This window comes from Lytechinus variegatus, chromosome 3 (genome assembly GCF_018143015.1).
Source record: "Lytechinus variegatus isolate NC3 chromosome 3, Lvar_3.0, whole genome shotgun sequence".
Classification (NCBI taxonomy): Eukaryota; Metazoa; Echinodermata; class Echinoidea; order Temnopleuroida; family Toxopneustidae; genus Lytechinus; species Lytechinus variegatus.
Window position 1 is genome coordinate 74986176 of NC_054742.1, and position 20379 is coordinate 75006554.

At 35.5% G+C, this 20379-nt stretch overlaps 1 protein-coding gene and 1 long non-coding RNA gene across 4 annotated transcripts in view; one reads left to right on the forward strand and one right to left on the reverse strand.

Moving 5' to 3' along the window:
• Nucleotides 1–20379, forward strand: part of LOC121411931 — a 69623-nt gene that overhangs the window by 2887 nt on the left and 46357 nt on the right. Inside the window, exons 2-3 of one of the 2 annotated variants that reach the window (XM_041604841.1) lie at nt 7190–7228; nt 7923–8210. In XM_041604841.1, the coding sequence (XP_041460775.1) occupies nt 7997–8210 (214 nt within the window). In that variant the 5' untranslated portion in view covers nt 7190–7228; nt 7923–7996. The remainder of the gene's footprint in view (nt 1–7189; nt 7229–7922; nt 8211–20379) is intronic. The other variant, XM_041604840.1, reaches the window with a different exon arrangement.
• Nucleotides 7615–7902, reverse strand: LOC121411933. Of its 2 annotated transcripts, none has more exons than XR_005969558.1 (2): nt 7879–7902; nt 7615–7728 (listed from the first exon to the last, which is right to left on the reverse strand). It is a non-coding gene; the product is annotated as an uncharacterized LOC121411933 (long non-coding RNA). The 2 variants fall into 2 exon arrangements; XR_005969557.1 differs by lacking the exon at nt 7879–7902 and adding an exon at nt 7759–7867.

A 20379-nucleotide genomic window follows, 5' to 3' on the forward strand; every position in this document is an offset into this window, starting at 1 on the left:
GAGTTACCACAAACAGAAACAGAACTTCGAGAGCCGATCGGGCTGAAAAAAATGCAGGGCCCCCTATTGGCAAAGGCTGGATCTGCCCCTGTGTTGGTGAAAAATAAAATGTGGAGTTGGAGATGTTGTCCATTTGGGCAATGTATATCTGTTTTACAGTAGCAGGGTTTGTTGGACTGGCGCCTGTTGGAAACTTGATTTAGCTGATGGAATCAGGAAATGCTCCAACTGCTTCATGTATGCCGACAGTGATTAGAATGTAGCGGTTGAAGGTATAAATCTTTATTAAAAACTTGTCCTTCATATTAATTTTCAGAAAAGAATCTCAAGTTTTCAATCAATTATCTAGTTATCCTGTTAATTACAAAAGAATAATAAGAATGTGCATTTTGTCTCACTTGCGAAGCAGAGTGAGACTATAAGTGCCGCTTTTCTGACGGCGGCAGCATCAACACCAAATGTTAACCAAAGGTTAAGTTTTTTAAATGACAGCATAACTTAAAAAATATATGGATCTGATTCATGAGACTTGGACAATAAAGAGTAATCAAGAATCACTGACCGTTCTGTGCAAATTCCAGGTCACATGACCAAGGTCAAAGGTCAATGAGCTTTGGCAATTTTGGGATATCTGTTGAATTACCTTCAAAACTTTGAAAGTTTATGGATCTGATTCATGAAACTTGAGTAATCAAGTATCACTGAACATCCTGTGCGAGTTTCAAGTCACATGATCAAGGTCAAAGGTCATTTAAGGTCAACAAACTTTGGCCAAGTTGGGGGTATTTGTTGAATTACCATCATAACTTTAAAAGTTTATGGATCTGATCCATGAAACTTGGACATGAGAGTAATCAAGTATCACCGAATATCTCATTTGAGTTTCAGGTCACATGGCCAAAGTCAAAGGTCATTTAAGGTCATTGAACTTTGGCCATTTTAGAGGTAATACAAAACATTTATAGGGTGCTTAATCTGGCGTTTCTAAGGTAATTATTAGATTGCTGTGACTTTGCTGTCATAACTTTTAAAGTTTATAGATATTGTTAATGTGGATATTGGGGTAATCGAGTATCGCTGACAAGTCTTAAAGTGACCGCACACCTTACGATTGGTCTGCGACCCGATTTCAGAATAAAATGTAGCTGAATTTGATGCTAAAATTGAGACTTGGAATATCTGACTGTGTAATGTTCCAAATCATCGTACGAATATCTATGTTCAAATCTGTGACTATGCTATCATCCTTCTTAGAATAAGAACAAATAATTTAGTATCTAGTTGTAATGTCGTCATAGCAGTCGTACGATTGGCTACGATTTGAAACTAATTTGGCCTTTACTCCGAAATAAAGGATTGCAATCTTTCAAAAGGGTTATACTAGTATTCTTTCAATTAATTCAAACATCAAATAAAATGATATGTTCCATTCACATTTTCAGAAAATGAGCAAAATTCGATTTGTTGCAAATCGGATAGCGAACAGTCGTAAGGTGTGCGGTGGCCTTTAGGTCCCATGATCAAGGTCAAATGTCATTTATTGTCAATGATAGTAGCATTGTATCATTATATGAATGGTGTTTTTGTGAATAATTATTTTATAGTAGTTTTCAAAGTCAGCACTGCTGCTATATTGAATTGCACAATGCAGGTGAGAATGCCCGAATCGTTAAACAGAAGAGCCGAGTGAGTGAAAGAAATCATGGACGAAGTATTTAATTAACAAGTTTATTTTAGGATCTGTAAATTATATATATTATTCAGTTTTTGGTGTCGATCTACATGTAGGCCTGTTTTACCGTTGTCAGCCACGATTGTCGGGGACGTTCACGGTTGGGGGCTTTGCCCTAAAAATTTTCAGGGTAGTCGGCTCCCACCCACCGTGACGCGTTGTAGCAAGAACGTTGGATATAATTATGAAGAGAATGTTATTCAGAGCACAATGAGAGTCTCACATTTTAGTGAATTCAATAACTAATCAATGAGTGTAAATACGGCCATGGTAATACAGGGCTCCACACTAACCCATTTTTTCTACTGGTCCAACCTATGCATGTTGGACCAGTAGATACCCAGTTTTTTTACTGGTCCGAACCTAAAATCTACTGGTCCCAAAAAATAAAGAAAACATTAAAAAAAAGCACAAGTTTATGTTTCTAGCATTTTTCTAGCCTTTCGTTGCCCCCCCCCCCCCCAATGAAAAGAAGGAATGAAGGACAAAAAGAAAGCAAGACAGAAACAAAGGAAAGAAAGAAAGAAGGAAGGAAAAGAAAGAAAGAAAGAAAGAATAAAAGAAAGCAAGGAAGGAAGGATAGGAAGGAAAAGAAAGAAAGAATGAAAGGAAGGAAGGATGAAAAAAAAGAAAAGGTAAAGAAAGGATAGATGTGAGGGAAGGAAGAAAAAAAGAAAAGGTAATGAAAAGAAAGATGTGAAGGAAGGAAGAAAAGAAAGAACTAAAGAAGGAAAGGAAGGAATAAAGAAGGAACAAAAAAAAGAAAGAAAGAAAAGAAAAAAAAATGAAGGAAAGAAATGAAGCAAGCAATACAGAAAGAAAGAACAAATCCAGAAAGTAGTAAAGGAAAGAAAGAAGAAGCAATAAAAAAGAAATGGTAAAAGGAGAGATGGAAAGGACAAGAAAGAAAGAGAGGAAAGAAGGATTGAAAGAAGGAAGAAAGGAATCAAGGAAGAAATAAAGGAAAGGTAAAATGATAGAAGGAAAGAAATAAAGGAAGGAAGGGAAGGAAAGAAAGAAGCAAGCAATATAAAAAGAAGAAGTAAAAGAATAGATGAAAGGAAGAAAAGAAAGAAAGACTGAGAGACAAAGAAAGGAAGGAATGAAAGAATAAAGGAAAGGAAGCAGTCAAAAAAAAGAAAGGAAAGGTAAAAGGATAGATTGAACAAAGGGAAAAGGAAAGAACAAGACAGATAGGAGAAAGGAAGGAATGAAATAATAAATATAAGAAAGAGGGGGCTGAAAGAAGGAAGAAATAAAAACAAGAAGGGGTAAATAAATGATTGATGGAAGGAAGAAAGAAACAAAGAAAGTAACGAAGAATGAAGGAAAGAAAAGGGTAAAAAGAAAGGAAGGAAAGAAAGGAAGGAAAGAAAGGAAGAAGAGAAGAATATAGGATGGATGGACTCAGGAATTAAAGAAAGAAAAATATCAAAAAAGAAAGACAGAAAGGAAGGAAGGAAGGAAGGAGAAAAAAGAAGTAGAGAAAAATATTTTTAATAAGGATAGAAAGAATGAAAGAACAAATTAAAGAAAAAGGGAAAATAAAAAAGATAGATAGTAACAAAAAAATGAAAGAAGAGAGGGAAGAAACAAAGAAACAAGGAAAGAAAGATAGGAAGAAAACAGAGGAAGAAAGCTAAAACTATCATCATAAATAATTTATTAGTATCTTTTTGTCTCAATTAAAATAGCTACGAAAGAAAGTCAGAAACCAAGTGTATCAACACACACATAAATGCATATGTGGGGCTCATCTGTGTTCAGATGATATCACCCGAAACCCGATCTGTTTGAACCAAACAGAAGTGAAAATTTTTCCTTTTACTGCTTACAAATGACAGAGTTACTCCAATTTTTAGGAAATATGGACATTATAAGAGCCTTTCATGAGTATGAACCGTGAATTTTGACAGTTCTGTGAGAGATTTCTGCCAGAGTTTAACCAAGTCGCATGAAGTTTCGTTCGCGCAGCCAGTAGAGAATTTACCACGTAGGTTGTGTGGCTGGCCGGCTACATGTACCATGGACCTAACAGAGAAGGAGAACCATCTTCCAATTCCTCTGTTAATCCTTTGTTATTGCTTCCTTCGGGCGAAGGAACGATATCTAACATCAATCGGCGAGCCGCCAGGCGAAAGTTAGAGCACGCTTACATAACGCGATAAGCCCCCTCGTACAATCTGAGGTCAGAGATTTTTTGAAGGACCATGCGAGGCACCGCCATAAACAACGTTCTCCCACATAACTTCCCCCGAGCTCAGTTTTTTTTTCAAAATTGAACCACGACTTGCTGTTCTTCTAACATCCATATCTCTTTGTACGGATTCCTGATGTACGTCTTTTATGTATGGTTGAACTTCTGAGATGATCCCCTTTGCATACATACCAAATACGTTGCAATCTGAATTGACTCAACAAAATTACAAATGGAGGAAGTTGGAGATTGGTCATTTTAAGTATGTCTGTCTTTCTTCCGTAGTTAAATCTTTTCCTACCCGTACCTGTTTTAGAAATTATAATACGGAGAAAAAGCATACTTTGAGCTTAATTTTGATGCAAAGATCATTAGTGAGGTTACAATGGAATTGATAATATAACGACGAATCTGCGGGGCATTTCTCTGGCGACTGTCGCATCGTGGAGTACCCTCCGGTGCCCCACGCACTCCTATTTGTGTAAGTTGAAAGTGAGTGTAATGAATGACGGGAGCCGTGCTCACTCAGCTCTTGTCTCTGTATCGTTTTTGGAAAATAGCAGGGGCCGCGGAGCGAACAGATTTAATTTACAAACCAGTAAAAAGGAGAACAAAGTATAAAAATTGTTATTCTACATAATAAAGAACTTAAAAACAACATGTTTGGGACCACAAAGAAGTATACCCAGTTCTATGTCAGGACGATTCATTTTAAGTTCCAAAGTCATTTGGAAAATATTACAAGCGAAGTTTTACAATTTTTAGGACCAAAAATAATCATGATTTAAAAATATTATAGAGAACAAAATAAAAGATGATTACAACTATTGAATTCATATTTTTAGTTTAATCTAAAGAAAAAAAAGGCTTCCAAAATATAAATTGTCCGGACACCTGACCCCTCCCCCACCTCATTTCTAAAACATTCTATTTCTGTTCTAGATATATTTAGAAACACCGAATATCATGATTTCTGTTAGATTATGAGATTTTTTGTTTGTACTTTTTTTTTTTATTGTACTTTTTTCTTTCATATCCTTTTTCTGGCATCATTCTATCCTTCCTCTTTGCCCCTTTTTTTTATTCCATCCTATCTTTCTTTCCTGATCTCTCTCTGTTCATTTTTCTTTCTTTCCTTGTTTGTCTTACTCTCCGTCTTATTTTAATTTTTTCTTTCCACTTTTCTTTGCCTCCTCCCTTTTCTTTTCATTCTTTCTCGATCCTTCCATTATTTTCTTTTTAAAATTCTCTCTTTCATTTTTTCCTCCCTCTCTTTCATCCTTTCTTTCATTCTTTATTATATTTTTTCCTTCTAATTTGTGTCCTTTTTTCTTTATTTCCCTCCCTCCCTGTTTTTCTTTCTTTCAAATAATAAAGGAAGCATTTTTCTTTTATTCGTTCTTTCTTTCCTCATCCTTTTTTCTTGCTTCTTTTCTTTCTCTCCCTTATGTTTTCTTTCACACATCTTCCCTTCCTACTTTTCTTTTTCTTTCCTTCTTAATTCATTTCAAATAATGACGGAAACATTTTTTTCCTTTATTCTATCTTTCATCATTTTATTCAATCCTTTTTTTCTTTATTTTTTCCTTCATTTTCCCCTTCATTTTTTTCTTTCTATCCGTTCTCAATTCAACGCCTTTCCATTCCCTCCTTCATTCTTTCGTTCCCCCCCCACCTTCCAATTCTGTAAATTTTTTCCCCAAGTGGAACACCGTGTAGCCTCCTTTGTTGATCTTTTTTTAAGACCTGGCTCGGTCGATCCGCTCATGCAGCGTACTTTGTCGATTGTCCCGTATTTCTTTTTGTGAAATCTGGTCAGGCCTGCATTCAGCTGGTTCCAAAACCAGATTTTCGTCTTCGAAATGACGATGTTCGAAATTGTGAGCCGCCATGTTTGCATAAAATTTGTGAAGCCGATGTGAAATGCATTATGGGTGAAAACACTACTGCGCAAGCGCAAACCCGAGCTGTTGATCGCGTCGATCAACTTTCCTTATCTGATTTACGAGCGGCCTCTGTAATGCGCCATGAGGGACCCTGCTGAGAGGGGATTAGCTGTGCCGCGCATGGGGCAAAGCGTTTGAGAGAGTCAGATCTCCTTTTGTTAATAGCTCTATGCATGTACACTGTATCTACTCTAGTAACACGTGCGATTCATTCTGTGTGTGAATGACAGAATTTATCGGGGGGAAATTGTTTGCAATTAATTTGACCATTTCTGGAAAAGTTATTGGCCCAACAATGATTTTAATTATTGGTCATGTCGGACCCTTAAAATCTTGCTATTTTTGGAAAAATTACTGGCCCGACAATAATATTTTTTACTGGTCATGTCGGACCAGTAAATCTTCCTATTTCTGAAAATCTACTGGCCCGACAGCGATTTTTACCGGTCTGAGACCGTCAGACTGCTGCTAATGTCGAGCCCTGGGTAATACCACATACAGAGTGTCTATGAGGAAGATTGGGTCAGCTAGGGATGAAAAGGCCAACTTCCTTTTTTATTTATTTCTATATCAATTACTTTCACACTTGGGTGATCCATTGGTAATACCACTTGTGTCCTTGAAGATGATGGGGTCAGAGGTCATATAGGAGTCAAAAGGTCAACCTGCGCTCATTTTTTTTTCTCCATTATGTTCACACTTGGAACATACAGTATACTTGTGTGATAATACGTGTATTCATGAGGTTGATGGGACTCAGAGATCATCTTGGGGTCAAAATGTCAAATGATATGAGGTCTTGTCCATCCTGTTTTTGAAGTTTTTTTTCAACTTGCTCTCATTTCTTTATTTCTGACCACACTTTGTAAAAATGATCCTTGGGTGATACCACATGTTGGAATGGGTGTCTTTAAGCTAACATTCTTTCCTTATCATCTTAACCAAGGTTAAGTTTTTGAAATTTCATCATAACTTATCAAGTACATGTATATGGACCTAGTTTATGAAAGTTGGACATTAGGTAAATCAAGTACCACTGAACATCCTGCGTGAGTTTCAGTTCACATGACCTGAGTAAATGGTCATTTAGGGCCAACAAACTTTAACCATGATGAGGGTATTTTTTAGATGTCATAACTTACAATGTATCTAGTTCATTAAGTTGGTCATACGGGTAATCAAGTATCACTGATTGTCTTGCATGAGTTTCAGGTCAGAGGTTATCCAGGGTCAATCAACTTATCAACATTGAAATCTTGACTTTTAAATCTATTTACTCATTGATATAATATACTTGTATTTTTCAATTTGCAGGTGCATTGGTGATCTGTTAAAACCAATAGAACTTCAGAGGTGAATAAGGCTGGTGACATTGTGATGCCAACGCCTGAAACCGGTCAACCCTTCTCTACACCTCTCCTTTCCCAATCCCAGCCTTCACTGTGAAAAGTCAATCCTGTTTCATATTCTTTCTATTACTATTCTTCCATGATTTCTACTTTAACTATTGCATCATCCCAATCACTTTCAGTATTAACACAAACTTAACTACAAGCCCCTCTAGCTTCATCAGAACACCACCATCAATCTAGTCAGCACTATACTTACTTGTTTCTAATATTCATGTCAAATTACATGTAGAATCAAGACACTTCAACTTCTTTATTTCTTGGACACTCCACAAAATTCCAAGTCATGTCTTCTACCTTGGAGTCGTCCACCTCCTCCCAACCAGGTGCCCTCTCATCTCTATCACCATTGCCTTCTTCTCCCTCTTCATCTTCTTTGCCTTTCTCCTCTACCCTACCCTCCATTCCAACCACCTCCCCACCAACAAACTCTCCTCCCACCACCTCCCCACCAACAAACTCTCCTCCCACCACCTCCCCACCAACAGATCCCACTGCAACCACCTCCCCACCAAAAAACTCCCCTCCAACCACCTCCCCACCACTAGATCCCCCTCCAACCACCTCCCCACCAACAGATCCCCCTCCAACCACCTCCCCACCAACAGATCCCCCTCCAACCACCTCCCCACCAACAGACTCCCCTCCAAACAGGGCAAACATCGTTCCCAAAGCTCAATCAAAAGGACCTATAGAACAAGTCGCCTCAGTAATGAAATCTCCAGACTCCACAACTTACAACACAGATGATGTAACGAACAAATTGCTTGATGACCTGAAAGATAGGCTGGTGAAGCTCCGTGGCATGTCTATGTGGTCAGTTCCCGAAGCTCATCAACTTGTTGAAGGTATCAGTAAATTGTACTGGGATGCACAAGGACACCAGCAAGAAATGGCAGATGCTTTTTGTGAACTAGAGGGAGGTGGTAAGTTATCTCTCTCTTTCCCTGTTATGGCCCTGTCACATTTGCGTGTCGCATGAGGGGCGCACAGCCAGTGAATTGAAATTTTTCAGTTTTGGCCAGTTCGTTTTCATCGCTATATGTGCGTCATTGTACGTTATGCATACGTTGAGCGCGTTATACAAACGTTATCTATTCGGCGCCATCCGCTGGTGCATTGGGATAATTTTGAGCATGCTCAAAAATGTGCACAGAGCTCGACACATAACTGTACACGCCAAGAGAACGCCAGACAGGCATAGACCAATGACAAACATATGTGTGGTTCATGTTAAGTATTAGTTGCAACAACAAGCGCACACTCAACGTGCTTTGAACGGATTCCCAGTGAACATGCAGCAAATATGAGCGAGCTGGAGGAATGCTGAACGTGTCTTTAATGCACCCAACATCCGTTGGGTGTTCCAACTTCCAAGCGATACTTAGGCATGTTCCTAGCGATATCCAGGTGTGTGCACCTATATGTTTTAACAAGTGTGCCCATCACCACTTCTCCTCCTGCTGAACCTCATGGATGATACTGATGACCAATCCTTTTCTGAAAGAAACACTTTGGAAGATGGATGATACCGATATGCAATGGCTAAAATTTACCTAAGAGTTATTCCATGTCAAATCAAAGAATGTGCCGTCATGTTTCAGATTTTTGTAAAACTTTGGGAACCAATTGGGACTCCTGAAAAACGGCTAGAACTCAAAGGCCCAAATTCACAAAGTTGGTTTTTTAAAACCAACGGTTGAGTCCATTGTTTATGCAGATTTCCTGTATAAATTACGCTTATTTTACCACGTATATTTGAAAATGTCCAATGCTGATGCGCGCTTTTGTTACAGTGCGCCAAATTGATGCCTGTTGCCGTGGTTGTCTACGCTATTTTATTCATGAGTCCATTGTTTAGAATTGATGAGCCCACTTTTCAAACAGTGGACTCATTAATAAAATAGTGTATCTAACCATGGTAACGAGCATCAGTTTGGTACACTGTGAAAAAAAAGCGCATCAGCATTGGACATTTTTTTAATCACGCGCATGATACGTGCTAAATTAATCATAATTTATACAGGAAATCTGTATAAACCATGGGTTCGACTGAGGGTTTTAAAAACCATCTTTGTGAATTCAGGCCAAATATTTTTACTAACAGCCTCTTGATTAGTGAGATAAAGGCTAACGAACTTTGGACTAATTAGCACGACATCGCTAATTCAAATGGCCATATCTCTGAAATTATAATGTAACACCTAAAGAGCTGGTTTTTGATGTCATTTTAAAGATATTTTCATGCCCTTTAAATTTGTCTGGGCAACATTTTCCTACCTCCAACTACAAAAAAGTTATTACAAAATATAAACTTCATTCGTGAATAAAAAAAGAAAGTATCCTTCAAATTTCATCAAATTCATCCCAGAGGTACCTTATGATGTCAAGAAGCTTCCACATAAGTTTTGTGATGGGCACTAATAGTTTCCGAGATATGAGCAATAATGAACTTGTACGTATGGCATAAAGGTTTTAAAGCAGCATTTGTCATATATTATTATAAATTAGTGGTGGGCTATAGAATGTTGATGTTTCAGATCATAGACAGGTCCAGCTCCAAAGATGCAGCTTGTGCTCCTGAGCATTTTGACACCTTTTTCGAAAAAATCGGCCGAACATTGAGGGGTTGCCACCCAACGATTTGGGGCTATAAGGTCGTTGACCCAACCCATTTTCATCAAATTAAATATATCTTGGCTTCTGCATATTAAGTTATTTTTATTATGATTTTTTGTGTAAATTTCTATGTTAATTTGGACAATGAATTCATTTTGAACAATAAAAAGCTGTATAAATCCTGTCTTTGTAGTTAAAATTCAACCCTTAATTTGGGATGGGGTCAATTCTACCCCCCCTTGACGAATTTCGTCACTACGTGACCACAAGAAAAATTTTTACCTTGTCATTTGGTGACTCTTTACTTTCAAGCCTTGCACATCTTCTGAGACCAAATTTGCGATGCCCAGGTACACTGTTTCGAAATACGCACCATTTTCTAAGTGCATGTCAGACCCAAATTTTCTCAAAAACGTGATTCCGTGTACAAAGTCTGTGCAATTCAATGTTCGAATGATTTCTCTGAAAAAGATGTCTAAATGCTCAGGAGCACAAGCTGCATATTTGGAGCTGGACCTGTCTGTGATCTGAAACATCAAAATTCTATAGCCCACCACTACATGTAGAATCAACATCAAAATCTTAACCTAAGGTTAAAGATCCAGACCGGACTAAAAAATGAAACTGATAAATTATATACCAATCGAAAGCTTATAAGCTACTTAATACAGCAAGGTATGCTTTATGAATTTTCACCGCTTCCCAGCTGAGTATTTTGCTTAAGAATATTCCAATTATCAGGCTTCGAACCCCATTTATAAAATAGGCTTTATTGTGCTTTTCACCTGCCTCGAGACCGTGACGTCACGTTGTGTAAGAAGCGTCGTGATTCCATAGGTTTGTACACAGAAAAACTGGGTGTTTTTTTTGTTTTCCAGATAATGCATTTCATTCTCTTCACTTCTATCACAGAGGGATATCGCATATATTTTTTCCCAAAAGTTTGAATTTATGAAATCTACAGTTTTGAACTAGTTTTTGCCATATTTTATTTCCTGCTTATTTGGCACAGATTTCAATTCTATCTGCATTTAGATTATGTATAACAACTTTTCCTGACATAGCAATTTAGGCCCAATAAGAGCCAAACAAAGAAATCACAAAAAAAGGTAGTGAATAGTTGTAGGTTTACAACAATTTGAACAGTGAATAATTTTGAGTGCCATTTTCATCTGAAAACGAAAAAAAATGGATTCATAACATGGAAATGGAAGAAAATACCCAATGCTTTTGTACACAAACCTATTGAATCACAACCCTCCAGACACAACGTGACATCATTTCCAGGCGACGTGGGGGTGCTCAATCATAATTTGGAGGAGCAGTTTCTTTGATTTTTATTTAATATTTTTAACTATTGGAAGGAGATATATGTAATATTTTTGGTATATTTGTATTGTATGAATCATTACCTTTATTTTGATAAATGATTGTTTTTACACTGGTCAGGGTCTTTAAATTTTTTAAATGAAAGCATAACTTCGAAAGGACGTAGTTGATGGGTGCATTGGCAAACTGGGCAAGAAGATAGTAGCGCGCGCATGTACACATAGAACGTAAGATGCGATGGCATGGTTCTTCATACGATTCTATATTTCGTTGGGTTTCTTTCCGTCGGATTATGTTTTCTTTGTCCCTAGTTTGGTGAGGGTGTTTGTCATTTGGATACATTGCAAAAATAGGCAGATGGTCTGAAATATAGTATATTATTCCATTATCTTTATCAAGTGCATTAGAAAAAATACTATCAAGTATTGTATTAGATATGTTAGTAATTCTAGTTGATTTGTTAATGAGATGTAATCTAAATAATGATAATAGATTAGTTAAATGTTTACCTATTGTAGTATAAGAAAACAACAAATCAATGTTAAAGTCGCCCATGATATACATATTTTTGTTTTCTCGAGAAATTGATTCGAGACTTGATTGAAAATTGGAGGAGACATTGGATGCAACCAGGTCTCTGTGAGACCAATAATAGAAAATGGAAATGTGTTTAATGTGGATAAAAATTCGCAGAAAGTATCAAAATTCTTTTGTAAGCTTATTGTAAATGCATTAAACTAAAGCAGTCAGGAATATCGCTTTGAGCTAATTCATGAAAAGCCTTATTAAATTCACTGGCTGTAAAATATTTACACTGGGGTGAAAAGGTTTCCCCATTTAATATATCTGCTCTATTGAAAGAGAAGACTGTTTACAATTGTTGAAGATATAACCAAGGTGCTTGGTGCATGTGAGTGCAAGTAAAGATTTATGCCAGAAGCATTGAAGAAAGTTTGTTCACTTATGTGTGACGATCTGACAGACTCAGGCTGGTGCTTACATCGTCATCTTTGAAGTCACATTTTTTTTTCTCAGGTAGTGATAGACAATTGCATAGGTTGATGGACAGGGTATCAAAAGAGGTTAGATAATATGTTGATTTATCACAAACCTAATATCTTACATTAGGTGGTTTCAGACCGCCTCGAAGTTCGCCAGTTCCAGGTATTCTCTGATCAGGAAATTTACCCCGATCAGAAAATACCAGGTATTTTGGTAATGTGAAAGCAAACTATGCGTAATCTCCCCGAAAGAAAATACCTGCTAAATAGTAGGTACTTGGCAAATTTACGAGAACTTTCGCGGGGATTTTTCCAAGGTCGCAGGTATTTTGGCGATGTGAAAGCAAATTACGGGAACTTTTAGCCCAGCGTGTCGTTGGTCGTCGTTGGGCGCGGGAGCTGTGGGTGGCTGCTTGGCTAGTGATTTTGAATCTCGCGCCTTGCCTGCTTATCAGACCATACTGCGCATGCTCATAACTTCAGGAACTTATCCCGAAGGGTATGTTTCAGGGTGGTGTGAATGCAGGAATAATTAACGGGTATTTTTCAGCCTAAAAAAGTTCTCGTAATTTAATGGGGATTCTTGTGATCGAGGCGGTTTGAAACCTATTGAGACGATAGCACACTGATATCACAAGGGTCTTTCAATTATTTTGTCTAGTTCTCTTTTCCTCGATATTTTATACCCTCAATAGATTGAACATGTGGAAATGTTAGTATACATTGGTTCTTTTCGTCTTTTCCCCGTAATAAATCGATAAAGGGAAAATATTTAGAACTATGTTTCCATTTTAGGCCATGTGGCATGTCCATCTACTCTGAAGAGTGAAATTACCTTAGGAAAAAATCAGTAATCATAACATGTGAGTCAACTTGTTTCATGTCTCTTGCAGCATAAAAACTTTTGCTCTAGGAATATCTATTTTCCATTTGTTTGCCCTTCTATTTCACCTGTACAGAATATGAACAATTAAATTTCTGTTTTAATTTAATACTTTCCAACACAATGTACCGGTATTCAGTAGGGGAAGGCGGGGTAAGTTGTGACAGTTTTTGCTTTTTGCATGTTAGAATTGATATGATTAATAATCTTGTCGAAATAAGTACCTTGCCTTGAAATCTAATTCTTCTTAAATATTTTCCACCTTTATATAACTTTTTATCGCCACACTGAAAGTCATCGTGACCTTTGAAAAAAACAATGTCAAATGGCTCAACTTGCCCCATATATGGGGTAAGTTTGAGCCACCTTCTGGGGTAAGTTGAGCCACTAAAACTATGTACAAAATGTATGAGGGGAGAACCAGCATGTCAATTTTTTGTTCAAAGTCTTTTCACTTGCTAATTCTCTATAAATACTAACATCCTTTAAAAGGAAAAGAGCAGTCATGTAAATTTGCTCCTTTCAGCCAGCATTTCAATCAATTTTTATGGTGTGTTTGTTTTTTAAGATACATTACCATAGGAATTACCATGGCTCAACTTGCCCCATGCTGTTTGGCTCAACTTACCCCAGTCCGAACTTAGTGCGATAATTTTGTATCCACACATTTATTATGCATCCATCATAGAAAAGACTATGAAAAGAATGAAGATCCATACCTGGACTAATAATGTTGTTATCATGTCTTTATTATATTTAAAGACGTGTGTGTTTCCGAAATAGTCCAGGATAGGCCCCATAGAAAATTGACCAAACCTTGTTTTTTTATATATACAATATTTTTTGATGGTTTCTTGTCAATTCGAGGGTGCTGATTACGAATCTGAATGATGCCACTCGTGTAACCTTGAGCATTTTCCGCAAATTGGCAAAATCCAATATGGCCGTCAAAATATGCAAATTACCCATGAAACTCATAAAATTGTCCTCACATTGGCTGTGAAATGCATGAAAATGTGTGGCAGGAGTGAAATACAATCTTTAAAATTAAATTTTGACAAAATATTTATTTTCCTGATATTCAAAATGGCCGCCATAGGCCATTGTATACACTATCATGTACAATATGAATAGGGAAAACTAGTTTTCACAAAAATGAGCACTAAACTGCAAAAATCGCGATGTATGAACGAAGTAATATATGCAAATCATCATTACTAATGAGATAAATTATTTATTATGTCAAATATTGGAACATTGCTGTATTTTGATATCTAAAATAGCCGCCACTGGCCCAAAGTGTATTGATGTACAATGGCAATGGCAGGGGCCAAAAAATGACATGAGCATTAAAATGCAGATTATTAGATAAACGAGTTGAATACTGACTAAAAACATAATTGTAAATATGCCATTTATGTGGTAAATGCTGTATTTTGACATTCAAAATGGCCGCCATAGCCCCCATATTAATCATGTACAATGCGAATAGAGAAACTAATTTTCACACGAGTAAGAAACATAAATGCATGTAATTGTGATCTATGAATGAAATATTGTCTGACAACATGTTTTATAGCAAGACATATCATTTCTTTTTGTCATGAATGATATACTGTATTATGAAATTCAAAATGGCCCCTATAGGCCCTAACAGTATTACCTACAGTGTGAATTGGGACATATAATTTTGTAAGAATTTGGATTTGCTTGACTATGACATCCATATAATCCTGTTGTATGAGTAAAACGTTATTTGAAAACATTTTTTTTAATCATCGCATTTCTTCTTCCATATATGTGATAAATACATTCAAAATAACCTCTACAAGCCCTAAATAAATTATGTAACATGCGAACAGGGAAACTAATTTTGACAAGAGTGAGAATCATAAAATGCATATAACTGTGATGTACGGGTAAAGATATTGTCTTAAACATTATTTCTAACTGAATACATCACATATTGGTCGTGGACATGGTGGAGGTAATAAATGCTGTACTTTGAAATCCAAAATGGCTGCCATAGGTCCTCAAAGTATTGTATACATTGTAACATGGGACATGATAATTTTTCAATTCAATTCAAGTTTATTCAACCATAAAAATGTGTATATACAAATCATACATAATTATGCAAACAAAATATGGCTAGGACCATAAAAAAGCAAACTGCTTGTAGATAATGGCCCCCAAAACAATATCATTGACATAATTTGAAATCAGAAACAGAAAACTAAGAAAACACAAATTTTATCAGCAAATATATAATGTATAAACATACACACATACACGCAGCAACACACACACGCACACACACACAAACCCTGGTGATTTTATAGATTTTCCATTAAATAGGCCCTATACATTTTTTTGAAACAGGATACAGTTGAACAATCTTTTAGTGAAGTTGGGAGTTGATTCCATTTTTTTATACCGACTAAAGCTAGTGAATTTAAAGAAGAAGAAAGTCTCACTTTCGGAACATGGAAATTATCTTTTTGTCTAGTAGCATAAGAATGAACATTTAAATTGAGTGAAAACATATTGCAATACTTCAATGGAAAAATATGATTTTTAACTGAGTACATAAAGATTAGAGTATTTAAAGTAATTAGTTCATGGAGAGGTAAAATATTCATCTTTTTGAAAAGGGGTTTACTAGCACTTTGCATATGGGACTTAGTAATTAACCGGATTGATTTTTTCTGTAGGATATATGGTTTTAGAAGGCGTGATTTGTATGTATTACCCCAAATACAATTACAATAATTCAGATGTGGCAAGATAAGGCTATTATAAAGGATATTTAAAATATTAGAAGGTAATATGAATTTCAATTTATATAAGATACCAACATATTTAGATAAAGATTTACAAATTTCTGATATGTGTATACTCCAATCCATGAGCTCATTAAAAGTAACTCCAAGAAACTTTATATTTTTTAATTTAGAAATTACAAGATTATCAATTATAATATGTGGTAGATCATGGGGCACTCTCTTGTTCCTTGATCTAAATATAATATAGTTTGTTTTGGCTATATTCAGAGATAATTTATTTGCTTTGAACCATGTAGAGACTTTTGCTATTTCCCTGTTTACCGACAAGACAAGTGTTTTAATGTTACTGCTACTCATGAGTGCACAAGTATCGTCGGCAAACAGGGAAAACTTGAGAAGAGAAGAAGATTTGATAATATCATTGACATATATAAGGAACAAGAGAGGGCCCAAGACAGATCCTTGAGGAACACCACAGTTGAGATGCTGTATTGAGGATCTGACACCATTGACCATCACATATTGACTTCTGTTAGATAGATAATCTTCAAACCATTTAAGGGCAAGACCTCTGACACCACAAGAGTCAAGTTTTTTTAGCAGTATGTGATGGTCAATGGTGTCAAATGCTTTTGACAAGTCCATAAAAAGTCCAATGCAAAAATTATCCTTTTCAAGTTCATTTTGAATATAAGTACATAAATTAGAGACAGCTAATGAAGTCGAGAATTTTTTTCTGAAACCAAATTGAGCATCAGTTAAAAAACTATTCAACTGTAAAAATGTATATAAACGTTCATGAATTATTTTTTCAAGAATCTTTGCAAAAAGAGGGAGGATAGCAATTGGCCTATAATTAGTTAAATCGTTTGCATTTCCTTTTTTGAAAACTGGTACTACCTTAGCAAATTTCAGATGATTAGGCACTATTCCTGTAGAAATTGATGTATTGAATATAAAACATAGTGGTTCAATGAAGTAATGTATAGATTTCTTTATAACTTTAGGGTCTATACCATCGGGGCCGCTTGATTTTGAAGAATTTAGAGAACGGACAATCTTTAATATTTCATTTGGAGAAGTAGGTCTGAAAAACAAAGAGTTCGGTGATTTGTTACCGTTTAAGAATGAATCATATGACACACGCACAGGAGGAATTCTGTCAGCGATATTCTTACCAATATTCAAAAAATAAGAATTAAAATGTTCTACTATATCTTTTGATGAATTTAACTTTGAATCATTGCAATACATAACTGATGGTAACTTCTTAAAGCGTTTATTACCCAGTATATTATTTATGTTATTCCAAATCTTTTGTGTGTTTCCTCTAATTTGATTAAAGAGTTTAGAATAATATTCAGATTTAGCACTGCGTAATAAGTTTATCAATTTATTTTTGTACTTAATGTAAATTTTCTTTTGCTTGTCAGAATATTTGTTTAGTAACTTTTTATACATTTTATTCTTCTTATTTATTGATTTCATGAGGCCATTTGATAGCCAAGGTTTCTTAAAAGTGACTTTCGCTTTTGATTTTGACTTCAATTCTGGAAAACATGTATTATAAATTGAGTAGAATATTGACATAAAACTATCGTAACAATTATTAGCATCATCAGTACTATATACATGACTCCAATCAACTTCACACAGTTTTCTATTGAATTTAATTATATTATCATCATTTATCTGTCTTTTCGGTAATTGCGACTGCCATTGATTAAAAATACTAATGTGTTTCTTAACACAAAATATAGGTAAGTGGTCTGATATGTCAGCTATGAATAAACCAGAGTCAATATTATTATCTAGGGTATTACAAAAAATGTTATCTATTAATGTTGCACATGTTTTCGATATCCTCGTTGGTTTCGTTATCAATGGGTACAAGTTGTGAGAAAACATATTTTCCAAAAATAAATTTGTTTTATCATGAGTACTTGCATTCAATAGATTTATGTTGTAATCACCCAAAATGTAGACCTCTGAATTATTCTTATTTACAATATCTAAACAACTATCCAGATGATCCAGAAAAATGTCCATATTTGTGTTGGGGACTCTATACACACATCCGATCACAGTTGGTTTATAATTCTTACATCTTAATTCTAAAAACAGCATATCACATTCAGGCATGTTACAATTCAGATCTGATCGTATTATAAAATCATACCTTTCATCTATGTAAATGGCAACACCACCTCCTAATTTATGTTGTCTGTTTATATATACAAGATTATAACCATCTATATTATACATATCAGTTTTTGTACTTGATTGAAACCAGGTCTCTGTCACACCAATGGCTGTAAATTTATGATTTATGCAAGCTAACATTGAACAAAATGCATCAAAATTCTGGCATAAACTCCTACAATTGACATGGAGTAGTGAAAAACTGTTATCATATTTTTTATATTTGGCACTGAATTCTTCGCAAAAGGTATATGAGCATTTCCTTGGTTCGATATCAAAAGGAGATTCAAAGTCAGCATTTAAATGCAAATTTTCATTTATACATGTAATATTATCATCAGTTTCACATAATAAAAATGGATTGATTTTCATATTTTCAAAGTGGTTATAATCAATATCAATATTCAAATGGAAAAAAGCATGCATATTCAATGTGTAATCATCATCACATTTGTAATGATTAAAAGGAAAAATGTCTAAACAAGTTCCGCATATCATATGTAACATATCTTGTGTAGGGTTTGCACATTTCATACATTCACCACAGATTGCACACGCCTCATACATTCAATTAGATATATAGCATCAACAACAACAAAAATTGTGACAAAAGAGAAATTACAGAGTAATAAGTCACCGTAATTACATAAATGTCTAGAGAATACATTGAGTAAGTTAATTTAAAAAGTTTATACGAACATGATATATAAGTATAGAGGGCATTCGTGATTTCCTTATATGTCTCTTATCTATTCTATTATTACTATATTTATTTTTTATATGAAAGAATTCAGATAGAAGAGAGATAAAAAAATCACGAATGCTCTACAAATATTTCCAATACGTATTCAAAATCAAACAGGGGTCTCCGGCATAAAGAGGAATATAATCTTTAAGAGAAATCCCTCTATGAAATATTTAATCAGCCCCTTTCATTTCATATTCAGGAAAATTAAATATAGAATTGAGTACATGTGAATATAAAAAGGTTTGTAGTATACAAATATGACATACAAGAGAGCAATCACGAAGTAAGAATTAATAAACCCCTCTCATTTAATTTTCAGGTAGGTGAAGAAGGGTCATAGTATCCATCATAGTCCATCAAGTTCATTTTTGTTGTTTATTTGTTTCCTCACTGTCCTACCATCTGTTGCTTTCAGAGAAATGAGAATGCGTCCGTCAGATGACCATGCTGCCAAAATCTTGCTATTTTGTTGTTTACTGGCCATGTAAGCACTGTTCAGAAGATTACGATTTGTTCTTGTAAGATCCTCACTTATACTGATTCCACTATTTTTTAGTTTCCTTCTATTTAGAATGAGTGACTGTCGATGCTGGTAGGAAGTCAGCTTCACGATGATCGGTCTAGGTTTGACGTCTTTTGATGTAGCTGCACCGTCTTGGTTGGTAGATGTTAATCGCCGTCTTACCCGATGACATCTGTCGATGTGCTCAGATTTTAGATCATAGCCCAATCTATCTCTTGCTAACTGACATACAGAAGCAGTACACATAGCTGTAGTTTCACTTGGGGGTTCTTTAACGCCGAAAATCCTGACACAGTTCCTTCTCGAATACTGTTCCTGGTCATTTAGGGCCATTTGCAACTTTTTTATGCATTCATTTTGACATTCTGCCTGCGCTCTGAGATTCTTTATGTCATGCTCTACTCTATCCACTTGATTTTCAAGTTCATGAATCTTTCCTTCTTGTTGTTCTACTCTATCTATAAGTTTCTCAAAGTTCTTGAATTTATCATTCATTGTCTGTATGACTGCTTCTTTCACAGCAGCTAGAAAATCTGCATCTCTTATAATTTCTTTTACAGGAACCTGGGACTGGGTCTGAGGCTTTGTACTTCTTGTATCAGGCATTGTTAGTACTACACCTCAGTCTTTGTCAATAACAATAAGCAGATTAGTTGTAAGCTCGATGAATAGAGATTACTGGACAGGTAATGAGGTATAAGCTGAGTCAAATCAGCATACCACAACTGTGCAAAATCAAAGTTGAACTTACGTAAAAATCAAGGCTGTGGGACTGTAGACAGAAAAAAGCTTGAAGTCTCTTAGTTCAGCATGTCATAATATGGCATTAAATATACAGTTTTAAAAGCAGCATAGTGATCCAAATGTTCCTCTAGGCACGTAGAAAGTACACGAAGTAAGTTATAGCATGTTGAGGTGATGTAAAACGGAGATAAAATCACAAAATAACAAGAAGGTTCAGAGCAAGTTCAGAGCAACATAACATAATCCAGTTATTTTGACAG